This window comes from Hemiscyllium ocellatum, chromosome 23, assembly GCF_020745735.1.
Source record: "Hemiscyllium ocellatum isolate sHemOce1 chromosome 23, sHemOce1.pat.X.cur, whole genome shotgun sequence".
In the NCBI taxonomy this organism is placed as follows: domain Eukaryota; kingdom Metazoa; phylum Chordata; class Chondrichthyes; order Orectolobiformes; family Hemiscylliidae; genus Hemiscyllium; species Hemiscyllium ocellatum.
Genome location: NC_083423.1, coordinates 54,964,097 through 54,980,796, shown reverse-complemented (window position 1 = coordinate 54,980,796; position 16,700 = coordinate 54,964,097). Strand labels below are relative to the sequence as shown.

The 16,700-nt window shown below is 42.2% G+C and overlaps 1 protein-coding gene across 4 annotated transcripts in view; it reads left to right on the top strand.

The window, feature by feature from the left end:
• eea1 (early endosome antigen 1) overlaps nt 1-16,700 on the top strand; it is a 112,738-nt gene that overhangs the window by 39,838 nt on the left and 56,200 nt on the right. For 3 of the 4 annotated variants that reach the window (XM_060843024.1, XM_060843022.1, XM_060843025.1), the window contains 7 exons: nt 126-239; nt 2,138-2,259; nt 3,383-3,538; nt 4,539-4,553; nt 6,094-6,210; nt 11,893-12,231; nt 14,180-14,329. In XM_060843024.1, the coding sequence (XP_060699007.1) occupies nt 126-239; nt 2,138-2,259; nt 3,383-3,538; nt 4,539-4,553; nt 6,094-6,210; nt 11,893-12,231; nt 14,180-14,329 (1,013 nt within the window). The remainder of the gene's footprint in view (nt 1-125; nt 240-2,137; nt 2,260-3,382; nt 3,539-4,538; nt 4,554-6,093; nt 6,211-11,892; nt 12,232-14,179; nt 14,330-16,700) is intronic. The other variant, XM_060843023.1, reaches the window with a different exon arrangement.

The window sequence follows — 16,700 nt, the reverse complement described above, 5'->3', positions numbered from 1 at the left end:
ATCCATCGTTATAGAATGTTATCAGCTGTACTGCATACCTACTGTTTCCATCATATCTCTTGCAATTTTGTCAAGCAGAGACTCTGAGGTAACATTAAAAATGCTGTTGTTTGTCCTTTCTATAGAGCAAACAGGTCTTCAGAGCCAACTAGAGAATGCCCAGGTAGAGAACATGAAGATCAAGCAGATGAATGAGTTGTTGGAGCAAAAAGCTGCCACATTAGCAACTGAGTTAGTCGGTAAGTGTGGGTTCCCTGGTGGAAAGACTGGGAGAACTGAACGGAAGCTTGAAATTCACAGATTTAGGATTAATGCAGAGGGAGACTGCTAATTCTGTCATGTTAGTACTGTCTCTGAGCAAGAGGAATTCACCTCATCCCACTCTGCCTTTAGTGAATATGCAGCCACCACACACTCAAGCAGCACATTTCAGATGCTAATCACACTCAGCTTTTAAGAAACTGTCACCATCTGCTTCTTTTGGCTCAATTGGTGCTGTCTAATTCCAGTCTGGATTCAGTTCCTTCTATCTGCTGTATTTTGAACACCTCTATCAAATCTCCCCTCAAACTTCTACCTAAAGAGTACAGCCTCAGCTATAGAGATGTACAGCACAGAAACAGACCCTTCAGTCTACTTCAGTCAGATAGCCTACATTAATCCAGTCCCAATTGCCAGGATTTGGCCGATTATCCCTCTCAACTATTTATATACCCATCCAGATGTCTTTTAACTAGTGTAGTTGTACCAGCGTAGTCCTCTTCCTCTGGCAGAGTATTCCATACATGCATGACAATGTTTTCCTTAATGTCCTTTTTTAAAACTTTCCCATCTCTCCTTAAACCTATGCCCTCTAGCTTTGGACTCCCCCGTCCCAGGCAAAAGACCTTGCCTATTTACCCTACCCATGTCCCTCATGACTTCTACCCACCTCTATCAGGTCACCTCTCAGCCTCCAATGCTCCAGGGAAAATAGCCTCCACCTATTCAACTTCTCCCTACAAACTCAACCTTCCGACCCTGGCACCATCTTCGTAAATGTGTTCTGAACCTTTTCAAGTTTGACAACATCTTTCCCTAACAAGGAGACCAGCATTGAACATAGTATTGCAAAAGTTTCTGTAAGGTTCAATGACTGAAGTCTGTCAAATGTTGAATAATCTTTTAAGTCTTTTCTGCATCTTCTTGAATGCCGTCACAATGTTCCTGATGTGTGGGATCTAAAACTGGACACATTACTGTAGCAGAAGCCATCCCGATGTTGTACGCATGTCCATTATAGCTTCCTTGCTTTTGTACTTCAGTTCTACTATTTTTAACACTCAGCATCCTATAAGCTTTATTAACCAATTTCACAACTTGTCCCACGAGCAGGAGTACCTATTGCACATGCACCTTCTTCCACCCCCTTTAGAATTGTAGACTTGATTTATATTGCCACTCCTGATCTCTCCTATCAAAATTAATCACACCATGTCTCTTAGCATTGAGTTCCATCTTTGCATTTGTATCCTGTCTGTATTAGTCTCCTGGGCCTTTGCTCACACTCAGCATTCCATTGTGCTGTACAACCAATGAAGTTCTTTTGACAAATGGTCTCTGCTGTAATTTAGGAATCCCTGTAGTCAATTATGTGCAGCAAGTTCCTGCTTACAGCGAGGTGTAAATGTCTGTTGGTTATGGGGTCAATATTGGCCAGAGCACTGGAAGAAATCCCCTGCTGTTGTGTGAAACATCAATGCTGAATCTTCTCTCTCCACCTGACAGCAGGCAGGGCCTAAGTTTAATGTCTCTAATGGAAGTTGACATCTCTGATTGTACAACACTCCCATGGTGCTGCACTGGGAGTGTCCACTACCTTTATATGTCCTGGTCTCTGAGATGGGATTTCAACAGAACGTTTGACTCTGAGGGTGTAGAGCTAATGAGAACCACTGCTGTCTTCTAAGGCCTGCATTTTCCACTTCAGGCAGCAAAGAGTAAACTACATTTATTTTGGTTCTGGTATCAACTGTAGGCCTGAGTATTCCTGGCCTGTTCCTGTCTGTCTCCATCTTCCTCCCATTGTGTCCTCGCACAATCCTTATGAAAATAACTGAACTTTCTACATAAATTTGCGTTCTTCGTTCCTTAATAGACGTTAAGGCAAAATTTGATGATGAGAAAAGCCACCGGAACCTTGCAGAGATGAGATTGCAAACTTTGATGGAGGAGCTGGAAAAGGAGCGAACCAAGACTGAAGAACTGCAAAGTGAATTGGTATGTGAATTTTAACTTATTTTGATGTTTAGCTTCATGTTGAAAACAAACGCCTTTGAGATTTATCCTTCCCTCGCAGTATGAGATCTGAGGCGGTAGCTGGTTGCTTTTCAAACCAAGTCAACTGCATGTTCCACTTGACTTTTAAAGCACTCATTCTTCTTTCATCTGGAGGTGAACTTGCTATCATTATCTCCTCCTTCTCCTGCATGAACAAAGTCCTTTCTACGTTAATTCTACGTACCTTGTGACTTAGTCAGTTTAAGGCCCAAAAAATGATGAGAAATGTAGGAGTAAGTGTTGGTTGAGCAAGCCAGCAAGCAGTGCTGATGCATAGATTGTTTGCAGTCTTGAGGGGGTGTGAACAATGGGATAAAAGTGGTACAGCATGGAAGACCATTGTGCCCACACAGGCTCTCCAGTATGGTATCTCCCCAGCATTGGGGATAATGTAGCTGTTGCCCGTTCTGTGTTATCTAAAACTGTTTAAGAATTAAGGGTCTCCCGTTCTAGATAAGAGTTGTGGAGGAATTGTTTCTCTCACATGGTTGCCAGTTTTTGGAATTCTCTTTTCCAGACAGCAGTGGAGGTTGGGTCAGTGAAAATGTTCAAGGTTGAGTTAGACAGGTAATCAACCAACAGGAGTCCAGGATTATCAGTGACAGGAACGCAAGTGGACCATTTTGGAGGGGCTGAATGGCGTACTTTTTATTTCTCCTATATCATCTTCTCTTCTGATACTGGATTTGGGACCATGTGGCTCCAGTCTTGCTCTGTGATTGATTATCAATTCTTTCAGGGCAGCTAGAGATGGACTATAAATGTAACAAACCAAGAATTGTCTTCTTTAAAAAGGAAAGTCATCTTAACCAGAGAAATTAAGGATGAAATAAAATTCTATGTAATCTCCAAGCTGAATCATAATGAAAATAGAGAATCTTCAGGGTTAAGAGACATGAACCAAAAGGCATTTTGACACTGGATCTGTCCTTTAATCTCTCATTCCTAAATGTGACCCTCTGAGTTTAGTTGGTCTGTTTTTGACTGGAGATAAAATAGAAACTACACATACCTCCTGTCCAATCTGGGTGGAGTACTGACTGAGACTGTGCTTGGATCTTAGCTTCAGCGGCCTGGCCTGGAGGACGTAGCAGTTCTGAAAAAGGAATTGGTGCAGGTTCAGACCTTGATGGATCAGATGAGTCTTGAGCAGGAAAGGCGATCAGATAAACTGACCGATGAAAATGAACAGCTAAAGGTGCAGCGTAACACAGCAGAGGTAAGATTACATCTATACTTGTCTGACAGCATTTCCTGAGCCAACTGATAGAGATAAAGACCCAATGTATTTAGTTAAAACTGCCCCTTTACACTCATCAATTGATATATGTTTGGCTAGCACCAGAAAAAGAGAAATAACAGTGATAGAGTTAGTTAACTGTCTGTGAAGACATTGGTGTCTGAACAGTCTTATAGAATCTTGCAGCAGAGGATGATGCAGTTCAGCCCATCTATGTCAGCTTTTTGAAAGAGCTAGAGACAAAACAAAACTGCAAATGCTGGAATCCAAAGTAGACAAGCATGAGACTGGAAGAACACAGCAAGCCAGGCAGCATCAGGAGGTGGAGAAGTCAACGCTTTGGGTGTAACCCTTTAGCTGTGCAATTTGTACCACTCCCCACTTCTTTTTCCATAGTCCTGCATCTTTTTATTTCCTTTTTGCATTTATATCCATTTGAAAGTCACCATTTATAGTGTGTGCAACCTTCCAATAGTGCATTTCAGGTATTCCTAAATGGCTGTGCGATTGAATTGTTGCTTTAACCTCCGAGTGTGACATGAGCATATTTCTGATGTGTCCACTACCTCATTAGGGGTTTAATCTGTGTGTGTGTGTGTGTGTGTGTGTGTGTGTGTGTAAGTAAGTAGGCAGTTTGAACCACTGTGTGTGTGATATCCGTGCAGTAGGATTGAGAACGCATGACTTCAATGGGACATTAAGCCAGTGTTGCACCCGTTCGAATCAGGTAACGGGTGGTTGGGTTAGGCTATAATTGAATCATATATGTCTAGTGAACCTGTTGGGTCATTGCCAGTGTGAAGCTTTGCCGTCCATCATCCACTTGCCTGATGTGTTTACTTCCTTCCCATTATCATTGTTTGAATTGTTTAAATGTTGGACTCAATGTTGATGTTTTCATTGTGTAATTTTGTTGTTTGTGCCTTCCATGTTGTCATTCTTCATTTTCTGCTTCTCTTCTGATTGCATCCCCATGGAGAAACTTAAACTTGAGGTAAATCTTCACACTATACCATTTGAGCACAACCCTCTCCCAGCTAACACATCTTATGCAGCGTATCGGTTTGGTGTTTGTGCTTCACTGATTTCTGGAACCTTCTTCCTGGTTCACGGCAGCTTTATTTGGTGCAATTTTGTTTTAAAATTTCCATCACTTGATTTCAAAAGCAATACCTCTTGTACTATATTGTGGGCAGAATGATCATTATGAAGGTTGTGCTGACTTTAAAATAAGTATGAGGCACAGTGTTGAGATTTTCTCACAGGATGCTCCTATTGCCAAGTGTTTACTCCGAAGCTCTGTTTCACAATTTAGAATTTGGGTGGCTTCATCTATCCCATAGCGATAAGTCACGGATGTGAAAATTGTTTGGGACTAATAAGGATGCTTTAACATTACATTGGCACTCAGCAAGCCACCCTGATCTAAAGCTGAGATCTATGCACTTGTTCTTGTTAGAATCAGTATCTCACAACCTTCAGTTTAACTGAAGCTACAATGAGCTCTGGATTCTGTAATAGCAGGGTCCGTTGATATTTTTATATCACTGTGTGGTGGCTATATCCTACACTCCAACAGGTTTCCCTTCACACCAGAGTTAGACATCAGGACTCTGATCAATGTATTTGAAGATATGCCACAGGAAATCCTATTTTTAAACGATATTGAGAGTTTGTAATTGGATTTAATTTGTGGACACCATCAGTTATTGCTATAGATCATTTAACAATGAATTTTGGACATTTTGCAAAACATTGTGATTTTTCACCAAGTCTTGGTTTTCATTGCTGGACTTAACAAAATCACGTAGGATCAAGATTGGACCTAACAAGCCCTGTACGTTCTTCTGCAAACCACTGATTTGGAACTATGTTCTATATCATAACTCACTTTATCCTTTAGTATCACTGGGTCAAAATTCTTGTACTCCTTCTCTGAAAACATCGTGGATCTCCCTGAAATGTAGCAACACAAGAAGGCTGCCCATTATCTGAACATCAGTTACAAAGCTGGTCTTGCCCATGAATGAATGAATGACTGATTTATAGAAAAATTACAATTTTAGAACAAGGGAGCATAATGTTAAAATAAGAACCTGGTGATTTGGTTGTGATATCATGACGCACAAACAGAGCAGTGAAAATCAAACTATTCACCCCCCACCCCCCTCCAAAAAAATCTCTTCCAGCTGTGTGAAAATTACAAATGTCACATCTGTGATTGAAGAGTTAGTTGGGTAAGTCTTATGGAAGCATGGAGTTGAGGGGCAGGTCACCCATGATCCAGTTGAATAGCTCAACAGAGTCAAGGTGCAGAATGGGCTCCTCTTGTTCTTACTTTCAGCTCTTGTCTCTGAAAATACTTCAGTGTGTCAGCTGAACAACCGAGTTTTAAAGGGGGAATGCAGGTGTCTGAGTTTTGTTCAGTTCCACCTTTTTGCACAGCATTGCATTTGTTTATTTGTTCCCTGTGTATTTTACAAAGTAACTTCTGCAAATCTGCGTCGTCAGTCTTGGTTTTTTTTTGCTTCAAGGCATCTATAACTGAGCTGAGCGCAGAACTGGCCAGAAAGCAGCAGGAGAACACGACACACTGCGAGGAGCTGCAGAGGGTCCGGCAAGAGAGTGAGGAAATGAGAAAGAAGAACCAGGTGAGGGAAGTGCCTTGTGTTGGAAGCCAAGAGTCCTTACTGAGTAAATTGTGATATCTTGTGCAGAGCTGCATGCTTGAGATTTTGTTCTCATCATATTAAAAACATATTATTCATCAAATCCTTGTTTTTGAGTAAGTAATGGTAGAGATGCTTCTTCAGTCTCCAAATAGGGCATCAGTGATAGATGAAAGATAAGGGCAGGGTTCAATCTGTTCAAATATAAGTGCCACATCATAAAGAATGAGAATAATTGTATATAGGTGGTGGAAATTAATTGAGAATTCAATATATTCCTAAAAGTAGGAGAATATTGAAAAAGCAGTATAAGTTGGAAAAGATAAATGTTGATTGTCAAGTTAGGAGGTGCTGTTTGTAAAACGTATCTCTGTAAATAAAGACTCCTGGACAGTGTTCCAAGGTTGCTTCCAGTTCTATCCTTCATTTTAGGCATCACGGTTTACAGCAGTTAAAGTTAGAGAGGATGTCAAGGAGATTTACCAGAATAGTATCAAGGATGAGGAGGACTTGAGTTATTTGGAGAGACTGGAGAAGGTGCAATTGTTCCCTTTACTGCAGGGGGATGTTTAGAAGTTGCAATGTTGATACGTTCAAAATCATGAATGGTTTTGGGAGTTGGGGAGAAATTGTTTGCAGTGGCTGAGAGGGTTGTAACAAGAGTCATGGAGATGTACAGCAAGGAAACCGACCCTTCCATCCAACTCATCCATGCCGACCAGACATCCCAACTAATTTACTCCAGTTTGCCAGCACTTGGCCCACATCCCTCCAAACCCTTCCTAGTCATCTACCCATCCAGATGCCTTTTCAATGTTGCAATTGTACTAGCCTCCACCACTTCCTCTGGCAGTTCATTGCATACACTTGCCACCCTCTCCGTGAAAAAAGTTGCTCTTTCATTCCCTTTTTAAATTTTCTTCTGTCACCCTAAACCTATGCCCTCCAGTTTTGGATTCCCCCACCCCAGGAAAATACCTTGTCTATTTACCCGAGCCATGTCCCTCATGATTTTAAACCTCTATCAAGACATCCCTTAGCCCCCGATGTCTCCAGGTAAAACAGCCCCAGCCTATTCAACCTTTCCATACAGATCAAATCCTCCAACTCTGGCAACATCCTTGTAAATCTTTTCTGAACCCTTTCAAGTTTTACAGCATTCTTCCTATAGGAGGGAGACCAGAATTGCATGCAGTATTCCAAAAGTGGCCCAACCAGTATCCTGTACAGCTGCAACATGACCTCCCAACTCCTGTACTCATTCCTATGACCAATAAAGGAAAACATATGAAGCGCCGCCTTCACTATCCTATCTGTCTGTGACTCCACTTTCAAGGAGCTATGAACCTGCACTCCAAGGTCTCTTTGTTCAGCAACACTCTCCAGGACTTTACCATTAAGTGTATAAGTGCTGCCCTGATTTGCCTTCACAAAATGCAGCACCTCAGAATTACCTAAATTAAACTCCATCTGTCACTCCTCGACCCATTGGCCCATCTGATCAAGATTCTGTTGTACACTAAGATAGCATTCTTCACCTTCTATTTCACCTCCAATTTTAGTGTCATTTGCAAACTTATTAACTGTACCTCCTATGTTCATATCCAAATCAGAGATACAAATTACAAAAAGCAGTGGACCCAGCAATGAACCTTATGGCACACCACTGGTCACAGGCTGCCAGTCTGAAAGGCAACCCTCCATCACCTTCTGTCTCATGTCTTTGAGTAAGTTCTGTATCCAAATGTCTAATTCTCCCTCTTTTCAGTGTGATCGAACCTTGCTAACCAACCTACTTTGAGGAACCTTTTTGAACTGCTGACTGAAGTCATACAGATCATGTCCACCACTTTGCCCTCATCAATCCTCTTTGTTAGTTCAAAACACTCAATCAAGTTAGTGAGACATGATTTCCCATGCAGGAAGCCATGTTGACTATCTCTAATCAGTCCTTGCCTTTCCAAATACATGGAAATCCTGTTTCTCAGGATTCCCTCCAGCAACTTGCCCAGTCTTCTGGCATCTCGCCTGTGACTATTGATGATACAAATATCTTAGCAAGGGGCCAGGTATCACTTTGCTAGGTTTCCATAGAATTCTAGGGTACACTTGATCAGGTTCTGGGAATTTATCCACCTTTAAACATTTCAAAACATTCAGTGTCACCACCTCCAATATGGACATTTTTCAAGATGTCACCATTGATATCCCCACATTCTATATCTTCCATATCCTCTTCCACAGTAAATACTGATGCAAAATACTCAGTATTTCCCCTATTTCCTGCGGTTCCAGAAATAGGTGCCTTGCTGATCTTTGAGGGGTCCTATTCTGTTCCTAGTTACCCTGTTGTCCTTTAATGTATTTATAAAATCCCTTTGGATTCTCTGTAAGCCTATTTGCCAAAGCTATCTCATGTCCCCAAATTGCTGTCCTGATTTCCCCCTTAAGTATACTTCTAATGCCTTTGTACTGTTGAGGATTCATTAAATTTCTACTGTCTACTTGTCATCTGCTTCCTTCTTTTTCTTGACCAAACCTCAATTTCTGTCATCATCCAGCATTTCACCCTCGCAGGAATATACTGTTTCTGGATTCCAGTTATCTCATCTTTTGAAAGCTTCACATTTTCCAGTCATCCCTTTACCTGCAAACATGCGCCTCCAATCACCTTCTTTGCTAATAGCGCTAAAATTAGCCTTTCTCCAATTTACAAATTCAACTTTTTAGATCTGGTCTATCCTTTTCCACCAGTACTTTAAAGCTAATAGAATTATGGTTGTTATCCCAAAGTGCTCCTCCACTGGCACCTCAGTCACCTGCCCTGCCTTATTTCCCAAGAGTAGGTAAGGTTTTGCATCTTCTCTAATAGGTATATCCACGTACTGAATCTTCTTGTACACACTTGACAAATTCCTTTCCATCTAAACCCTTAACACTATGGCTGTCCCAGTTTATGTTTAGAAAATTAAAATCCTCTACCATAACCACCCTATTATTCTTAAGGTAAGAGAGATCTCCATACAAATTTGTTTCTCAATTTCTCGCCGAGTATTGCGGGGGATGGGGGGGGGGGGGGGTCTATAATACAATCCCAAAAAGGTGATCACCCCTTTCTTGTTTCTCAGTTCCACGAGATAACTCCACTGGACGTACTCCCAGGAATATCCTCCCTCAGTACAGCCGTAATATTGTCCCTGATCAAAAACCCCACTCCCCTCCTCTCTTGCCCCCCTTTCTATCCTCCTCATAGCATTTGTATCCTGGAACATTAAGCTGCCAGTCCTGTCCATCCCTGAGCCATGTTTCTGGAATTGCTATGATATCCCAGTCCCATGTTCCTAACCATGCCCTGAGTTCATCTGCCTTCCCTGTTAGGCCCCATGCATTGAAATAAGTGCAGTGTAATTTATGAGTCCTACCTTGTTCTCTGCTTTGTTCCTGCCTGCCCTGACTGTTTGACTTGCTTCTTTTTCCCAACTGTACAAGTCTCAGATTGATCTCTTTTCTCACTATTTCCCAGGGTCGCACCCCCCTCCTTACTAGTTTAAATCCTCCTGAGCAGCTCTCGCGGATCTCCTTGTCAGTATATTAGTCCCCTTCCAATTGAGGTGCAATCCATCCTCCTTGTACAGGTCACTTCCACCCCAGAAGAGGTTCCAGTGATCCAAAAATGTGAACCCTTCGCCCCTGCTCCAGCTTCTCAGCCATGCACTCATCTGCTTTATTCTCTTATTCCTACCCTTACTCTCTTGTATCACTGGGAGTGATCCAGATATTACTACCCTCGAGGGCCTCCTTTTTTAAATTCCTGCCTAACTTCCCGTATTCTCTCTTCAGAATCTCATCCTTTTCCCTTCCTATGTCCTTAATTCAAATGTGTACAATAATTTCCTGCTGGTCCCTCTTCCCCTTTGAGAATATTCTGCATTGTCTCAGAGATCTCCTTGATCCAGGTACCAGGGAAGCAACACACCATTCTGATTTCTCGCAGCCAGAAACGTCTGTGTGTGCCTTAACTAGAGAGTCCCCTGTCACAATGGATTGCTTGGAATCTGACGTACCCCTTGTTACATCAGAGCTAGTCTTGATAGCAGAAAGTTGGCTGTTTGTGCTACCTTCTCCTGACAGTCCATCACCTACTACATTTTCCAAAACAGCATACTTGTTTGAGATGGGGATAGCCACAGGCGATTCCTGCACTACCTGCCTCCCTCTCCTATCTTTCCTGGAGGTAACCCCGCCTACCTGACTGTATCTGTGGTTTTTCTCCCTTCCTATAACTGCCATCCATCACACTCCCTAGCTACTGTCAAGTCTTCATTGCCTCTAACTGCTGCTCCAAACAATCCATGTGATCCGACAGGATTCGCAACCAAACACACTTACTGCAGACTTAATCGTCAGTAATATGGAAATTCTCCCTAAACTCCCACATCTGACAGGAAGAGCACATTGTTCTACTCTCGGCCATCTTTGCACCTTAACAATCTTCAGACCCAGAAAATAGCAGCGTCTAACTGCTTTAAAAAAGTTAGAAATCACACAACACCAGGTTATAGTCCAACAGGTTTATTTGGAAGCACTACCTTTTGGAGTGCTGCTCCTTCAGGTGGTTGTGGAGAATAAGATCGTATCACACAGAATTTGTATCAAAAGTTGACAGTATGATGCAACTGAAGTTATATTTTGAAAAAGACCTGGATAGTTTGTCTCTCATCTTGCCCTGTGTGAGGCTGTCTGTATCCCAGTATTCAGACTGATTCTATTTCTAACAAAAATTTACAAAATCTTACATGTAATTCTGAAAGTACAATTCACCTCGCAAGTTTTAGTAAACAAATCAGGTGACATATTTGACCAAGACTTATTAATTAATTATTAAAATTTCAGTTTGTCTTCAGCATAAATCTGATTTTTATCCACTTTCTGGGGGTTTGCAATTCTTGCCCTTTGTCCTTGAGAAAGTTGTGGTGAGCCATTATGAACTCCAGTGGTTTGATGGAGTGGTGTGCCCAGTTCAGAGGGTCACGTTAGCGTTCACGTGGATTCAGTAAGAGTAGCAGAATCTCTTGCTTAAGGTGCATTCATGAACCTTTGTTTTTGTGTTTGGCTGGTCTTGCAGCCGTGTTGTCTCTTTTTTTTTAAACTCTCACCAATCTTTTATGTCTAAACTAAGCTAAATGGCATTCAAGCTTTAAAACTGCTCTTTTCTTCATTCAAGAATGCAGGCTTGTCTAGCCAGGTAGCATTTATTCTGTAAGATCATCATCTTTGTTACATCTGAATGGCTGGCTGGGAGATTTCTATTTAGAGTGTATCACATATCACTTGTACATGATTAGGTTGCTTAGATCTGCTTCCCTGAAGGTGACAATCCAGTAATTTAATGTTTGACCTTCCAGATATATTCTCATTCCAGGTTTACTTAATTGAATTTAAATGTATCCCTCCCATTATGGGATTTGTACCCTTGGTTCTGAATTCTGGATTGCAGGTCCAATTGCAGAATCACTCTCACTGTGGCCCCTTTCAGGCAGGATTTAAACTGGTTTAGATTACTACTCAAGTAGTACAATCAACACTATCATTCTCATAATATTGTGCAGACCATGACAATCAGTGATTGCGATACAATGACAATTTATAACCACATTATTTCAGAAACTTTCGGAAAATCTATCCAAGAAAGAAGTTGAGTTCCAGCAACTGCACGATCGTCTGAATGAGGCGTCTTTAAGTAAGAAGAGTTTGGAGACCAGCTTACAGGAGAGGGAGCTCGATTGCAAGCAGCTCCAAGCAAAGCTGTCTACTGCCGAGTCACTGATGCAAAGAGCGCACACTGAATTGGGTCAGACTGGGGAGACGAGCCAGAAACTGAGGGGAGAGCTGTCGGAGGTCGAGGCCAAGTACCACCAGCTTCGAGCTGAGTTCAAACAGACACAGCAGCAGCGGGAAGAGAAGGAGCAGCAAAAGGTCCAGCTGCAGAATGAGCTGAATCAGGTGAGGCTATACTGTCCAGTGGCAGGGAATTGAGAGGTTTCAAGTGCTGCATTGACCCACTTTGATTTTAGACAGAGGGGTAGAATGTTTGTTTCACAATAAGGGCATTTTGGAATGTTTGTGCATCCTTCAGTCCTCAAACTTGCTGCAACATTCAGTTACTTTGTGGCTGATTTATCCTTTATCTCCCTATCCTTTGATATCTACACCTAATAATTTATCAGTCCTTATTGTTGAAAACTCCAGTTGTCTCCAGCAACCTGTATGAGAGAATTATTCCAGCTCTTTGTATGGAAAAGTGTTGACCAGTTGGGGCACATGGCCTGTTTTGTGTTGGCAATACTTCAGAGGATCGCTGGCAATGTCAGCATTTATTCTCCATCTGTAACTAGCCTTGAGAGGCTGGTGGGTGATCTGCCACTCTAACCATTGCAGTCTGTGTGGTATCAGAGAACACAGTGCTGCTGTGGAGGGAGTTCCAGGATTTTCGCCCAGTGACACTGAAGGAACGGTGATGATGTTCCAAGTCAGGATGCTGAGTGTCTGGGAGGGGAACTTGAAGCTGGTGGTATCTGCTGTCCTTATCCTTCTGGATGTTAGAGGTAGTATGTTTTGAAGGTTGTGTTGAAGGAGTGTTGGTAGGCTGCTGCAGTACGTATTAATTAACATCCTGTGAAAAGTCCTTCTCATTCCACTTCTGAATGGGTTACCTCTAATTTTAAAATGTTGTCCCCTTTTAGTTGATTCCCCACTAAAGAAAACAAAAATTGAGCAGGAAGTGTTCCACTTGAGTGGTACTGAAGCTTTTCTAATAGATGGAGGAGTGCCTTTGCTTTAAATGTCATCCCAGAAGTTCCCAAATGTTGGAAAGGCAGTGTCAGCCACCATTATTGTGAGTACAGAACAGCAATGGTCCAGCTGGAAGCAATGAATTTAAGATCCTGCTAGGTTTCCACTACACCCTTCATTCCATCAGTGTTAGCTCCATCATTGAAGGAGCCCTTCAATCCAGAGTAACTGTTCAGGTAAGCAGCATTCTGTGATGGCTCTTACTTTTGGGAATGACGCAATGTGGTTCCAAATCATATTCTACTTCACATAAAGAGGCTTTATGGCACTTAACCTCACTGACCAAAGAAGGTCATGACCATCTTCCTTTGTTGCTGTGCATTCCTCCAGGCTGCAATGACCTGGAAAGTAATGTGGGGCCAGGCTGGCAGGGTCTGATAGCCCATTTGGGGGAAAGAGGATGTCCTTCTGCCCCATCTTGTCCATTCAGCCTTCCAGGTGCCTGTTCAAAAGAGTGGGGCTCCAGTTTCCCCTTATCTACAACGTCAGGGGCAAATGAGGCATGCAGGGTGCCTCTGGACTGATGGTGCTTGGTTGGGTGCATCATGAATGTTTGAAGATGGCACTGGTGCCAGGGATTCTGGTCAGTCCGGGGATATCCTAGCAGTGGTGAGTTCTTCTGGAGCCACCAGTTATTTGAATTAAGCTAGCATCAGACTAGACGGGTGCCCTCCGGTGGGGTTGATAGTTAATGAGGTGAATTTGGGGCAGGCGTTGAGAGAACCTGTTGTGCCTTGTGGAGAGAGAGCCTCCAATGCAACTTGACAAAATTGACACTTAGTGAAAGAAAGCAAGATTTAGCTCCACGTTGATGTCCTTTTAATATATCAAAGAATACTCGTTGAAATTAAATTTGATAGCTGTGCTCAATTACACTGCTATGAGAAAGATTTTACATTTGGTGATATGCAAATTACTTTACAAAGTCATGCTTTTCGTAACTGTTTCACCAAAGATGCCAAAGTGAAAACTTGAGTCTGTTTTCTAAAAGATTTATGGTGAATATTTAACGATGTAAGGAGTACAGACCTCTGTGGCTGGATGGCTGCAAGTCTCTGCACAGCTTTCGAGATGTTCATCAATCTTGTCTTGATGATAGCTCCACGCGAAGCTTCTGGAGACTGAGCGGCAGCTCGGTGAGGTACAGGGCCGGCTGAAGGAGCAGAGGCAGTTGTCTGGCGAGAAGCTGAAGGATAAGGAGCAGCAAGTGGCTGACCTGCAGCTGAAGCTCTCCCGTGCTGAGGAACAGGTGAGGACTGTGCGTGAGTTGTGTGCTGTAGTTGACTCCTGCTCTCCTTAACTCTACAAGTACAGCAATCTATTTTGCTCATCCGCACTAAGTGCATCATAGCTCATGCACTCTCTTTGGTAATGAGCAATTTATAACATTCAATTTATTGATAGCCTGAGATTGCCAACAGAAAGGGAATTAAGTTGGATGTGAGCATAAGAGGTATGGTTAGTAAGTTTGCAGATGACACCAAAATTGGAGGTGTAGTGGACAGCAAAGAAGGTTACCTCAGATTACAATGGGATCTTGATCAGATGGGCCAATGGGCTGAGAAGTGGCAAATGGAGTTTAATTCAGATAAATGTGAGGTGCTGCATTTTGGGAAAGCAAATCTTAGCAGAACTTATACATCTTAATGGTAAGGTTATGGGGAGTGTTGCTGAACAAAGAGACCTTGGAATGCAGGTTCATAGTTCTTTGAAAGTGGAGGCGCTAGTAGACAGGATAGTGAAGAAGGTGTTTGGTGTTCTTTCGTTTATTGGTCAGAGTATTGAGTACAGGAGTTGGGAGGTCATGTTGAGGCTATACAGGGCATTGGTTAGACCACTGTTGGAATATTACGTGCAATTCTGGTCTCCTTCCTATCGAAAGATGCTGTAAAACTTGAAAGGGTTCGGAAAAGATTTGCAAGGATGTTGCCAGAGTTGAGGATTTGAGCTATAGGGAGAGGTTGAACAGGCTGGGGCTGTTTTCCCTGGAGCGTCGAAGGCTGAGGGGTGACCTTATCGAGGTTTAGAAAATCATGAGGGTCATGGATAGGATAAATAGGCCAAGTCTTTTCCCTGGGGTGGGGGAGTCCAGAACTAGAGGGCATAGGTTTAGGGTGAGACGGGAAAGATATAAAAGAGACCTACAGGGCAACTTTTTCTCACAGGGTGGTATGTGTATGGAATGAGTTGCCAGAGGAAGTGGTGGAGGCTGGTACAATTGCAACATTTAAGAGGCATTTGGATGGGTATATGAATAGAAAGGGTTTGAAGGGATATGGGCCGGGTGCTGGTAGGTGGGACTAGATTGGGTTGGGATATCTGGTCAGCATGGATGGGCTGGACCGAAGGGTCTCTTTCCATGCTGTACATCTGAGTCTAAGTCTTTAGCAAGAGTATGGAGCTTGTCTTCATGTCTAAAGTTTAATTTCTGACTCAGTATCTGTCCCTACATCATCTCCATAAATGGTACCCACATTCACCTCTATTTATGTTTGTTCTGGATCCAAAAACATCCCAAGTTTAATATTTTTATTCTTTAACCAATCCAGGCCTTGCCCCTCCTTTTCTCTGTAAGTTCCAGTCCGGCCATTCTCTGCAAAGTAAAGAGATCAAGATTTCAAGGTGCAGACAAAAGGCTCAAGTGAACGTTGTGAACTTATTCTCAGCCATACTGCTGAGAGAATGCTGTCTTCTCGGGTGTCATTTATCAGATGAAATGTTAAACCAAAGGCCTGTTTGTCCCTCGGATGAAGATAAATGTCCCTTTGCTCTAAATGAAGAAGAGCAAGACTGCTCACTTTGGTATTAGGTCACTATATTAGTCACCAAAACCAAATGAAGTGATTTATTAGTCAATATCCTGATTAATAAAATATTTGCATACTTCAGGGAGATTAAAAATAACCAGTTTGCAAATCTTTATCCTACTGTTCAGTAAGTGATGTATTCATTTCTTGAACTTTAAGCATTTCAAATAAGCAGTAATCTGTGGTGACAGCTTTAAAGTGCTTTCGGACTTAAGAACTAGTGAAACCAGATTTTGTGAGATTTTGCAACATGCAAAGTAGCTACTGTGTTGGACTACAAAACGATTCCTGGACTCAAAAGTGTGTCTCTGTGGCATCTTTACTGCTTTCTCCTCTTCACAATCATCTGCCCGTTGCTAGATTTGATCAGGTGCTTTAAGTTATTAGTGTATTTGAAGTATGTTTAACTTGAGTGACAAAATAGTTCACTTCTGTTGTGATGCAGCATTACCTTGGTCCTTTTAGAAAGCCAAATGCAAGTATGCAACATTTAGACAAATTGTACACTAGTTCTTTTTTCCTTTAGTCAATATGATTACTTTCCAAATGCTACAATGTTCATGGGGAAATATTCAACAGCAGAATTTGAAAGCCATAATCCTTCTCCAACTGTCCATTCTGTGATAGTCAGAGTCCTTCTGCCCAAGTTTCTTTTGTTCCCTATTGTTGACAGCTGTGGTCAGTCCTGCTCTCGTTTATCGCCTATTGGTGGTGCTTCTGTGAAATAACATGTGGTACCAATCTGGTCTCTTTTGTTTTAAATAAAGTTTAGTCCTGGTTATATTTCAAAAGTTATTTGGTTTCCGCCAAGTT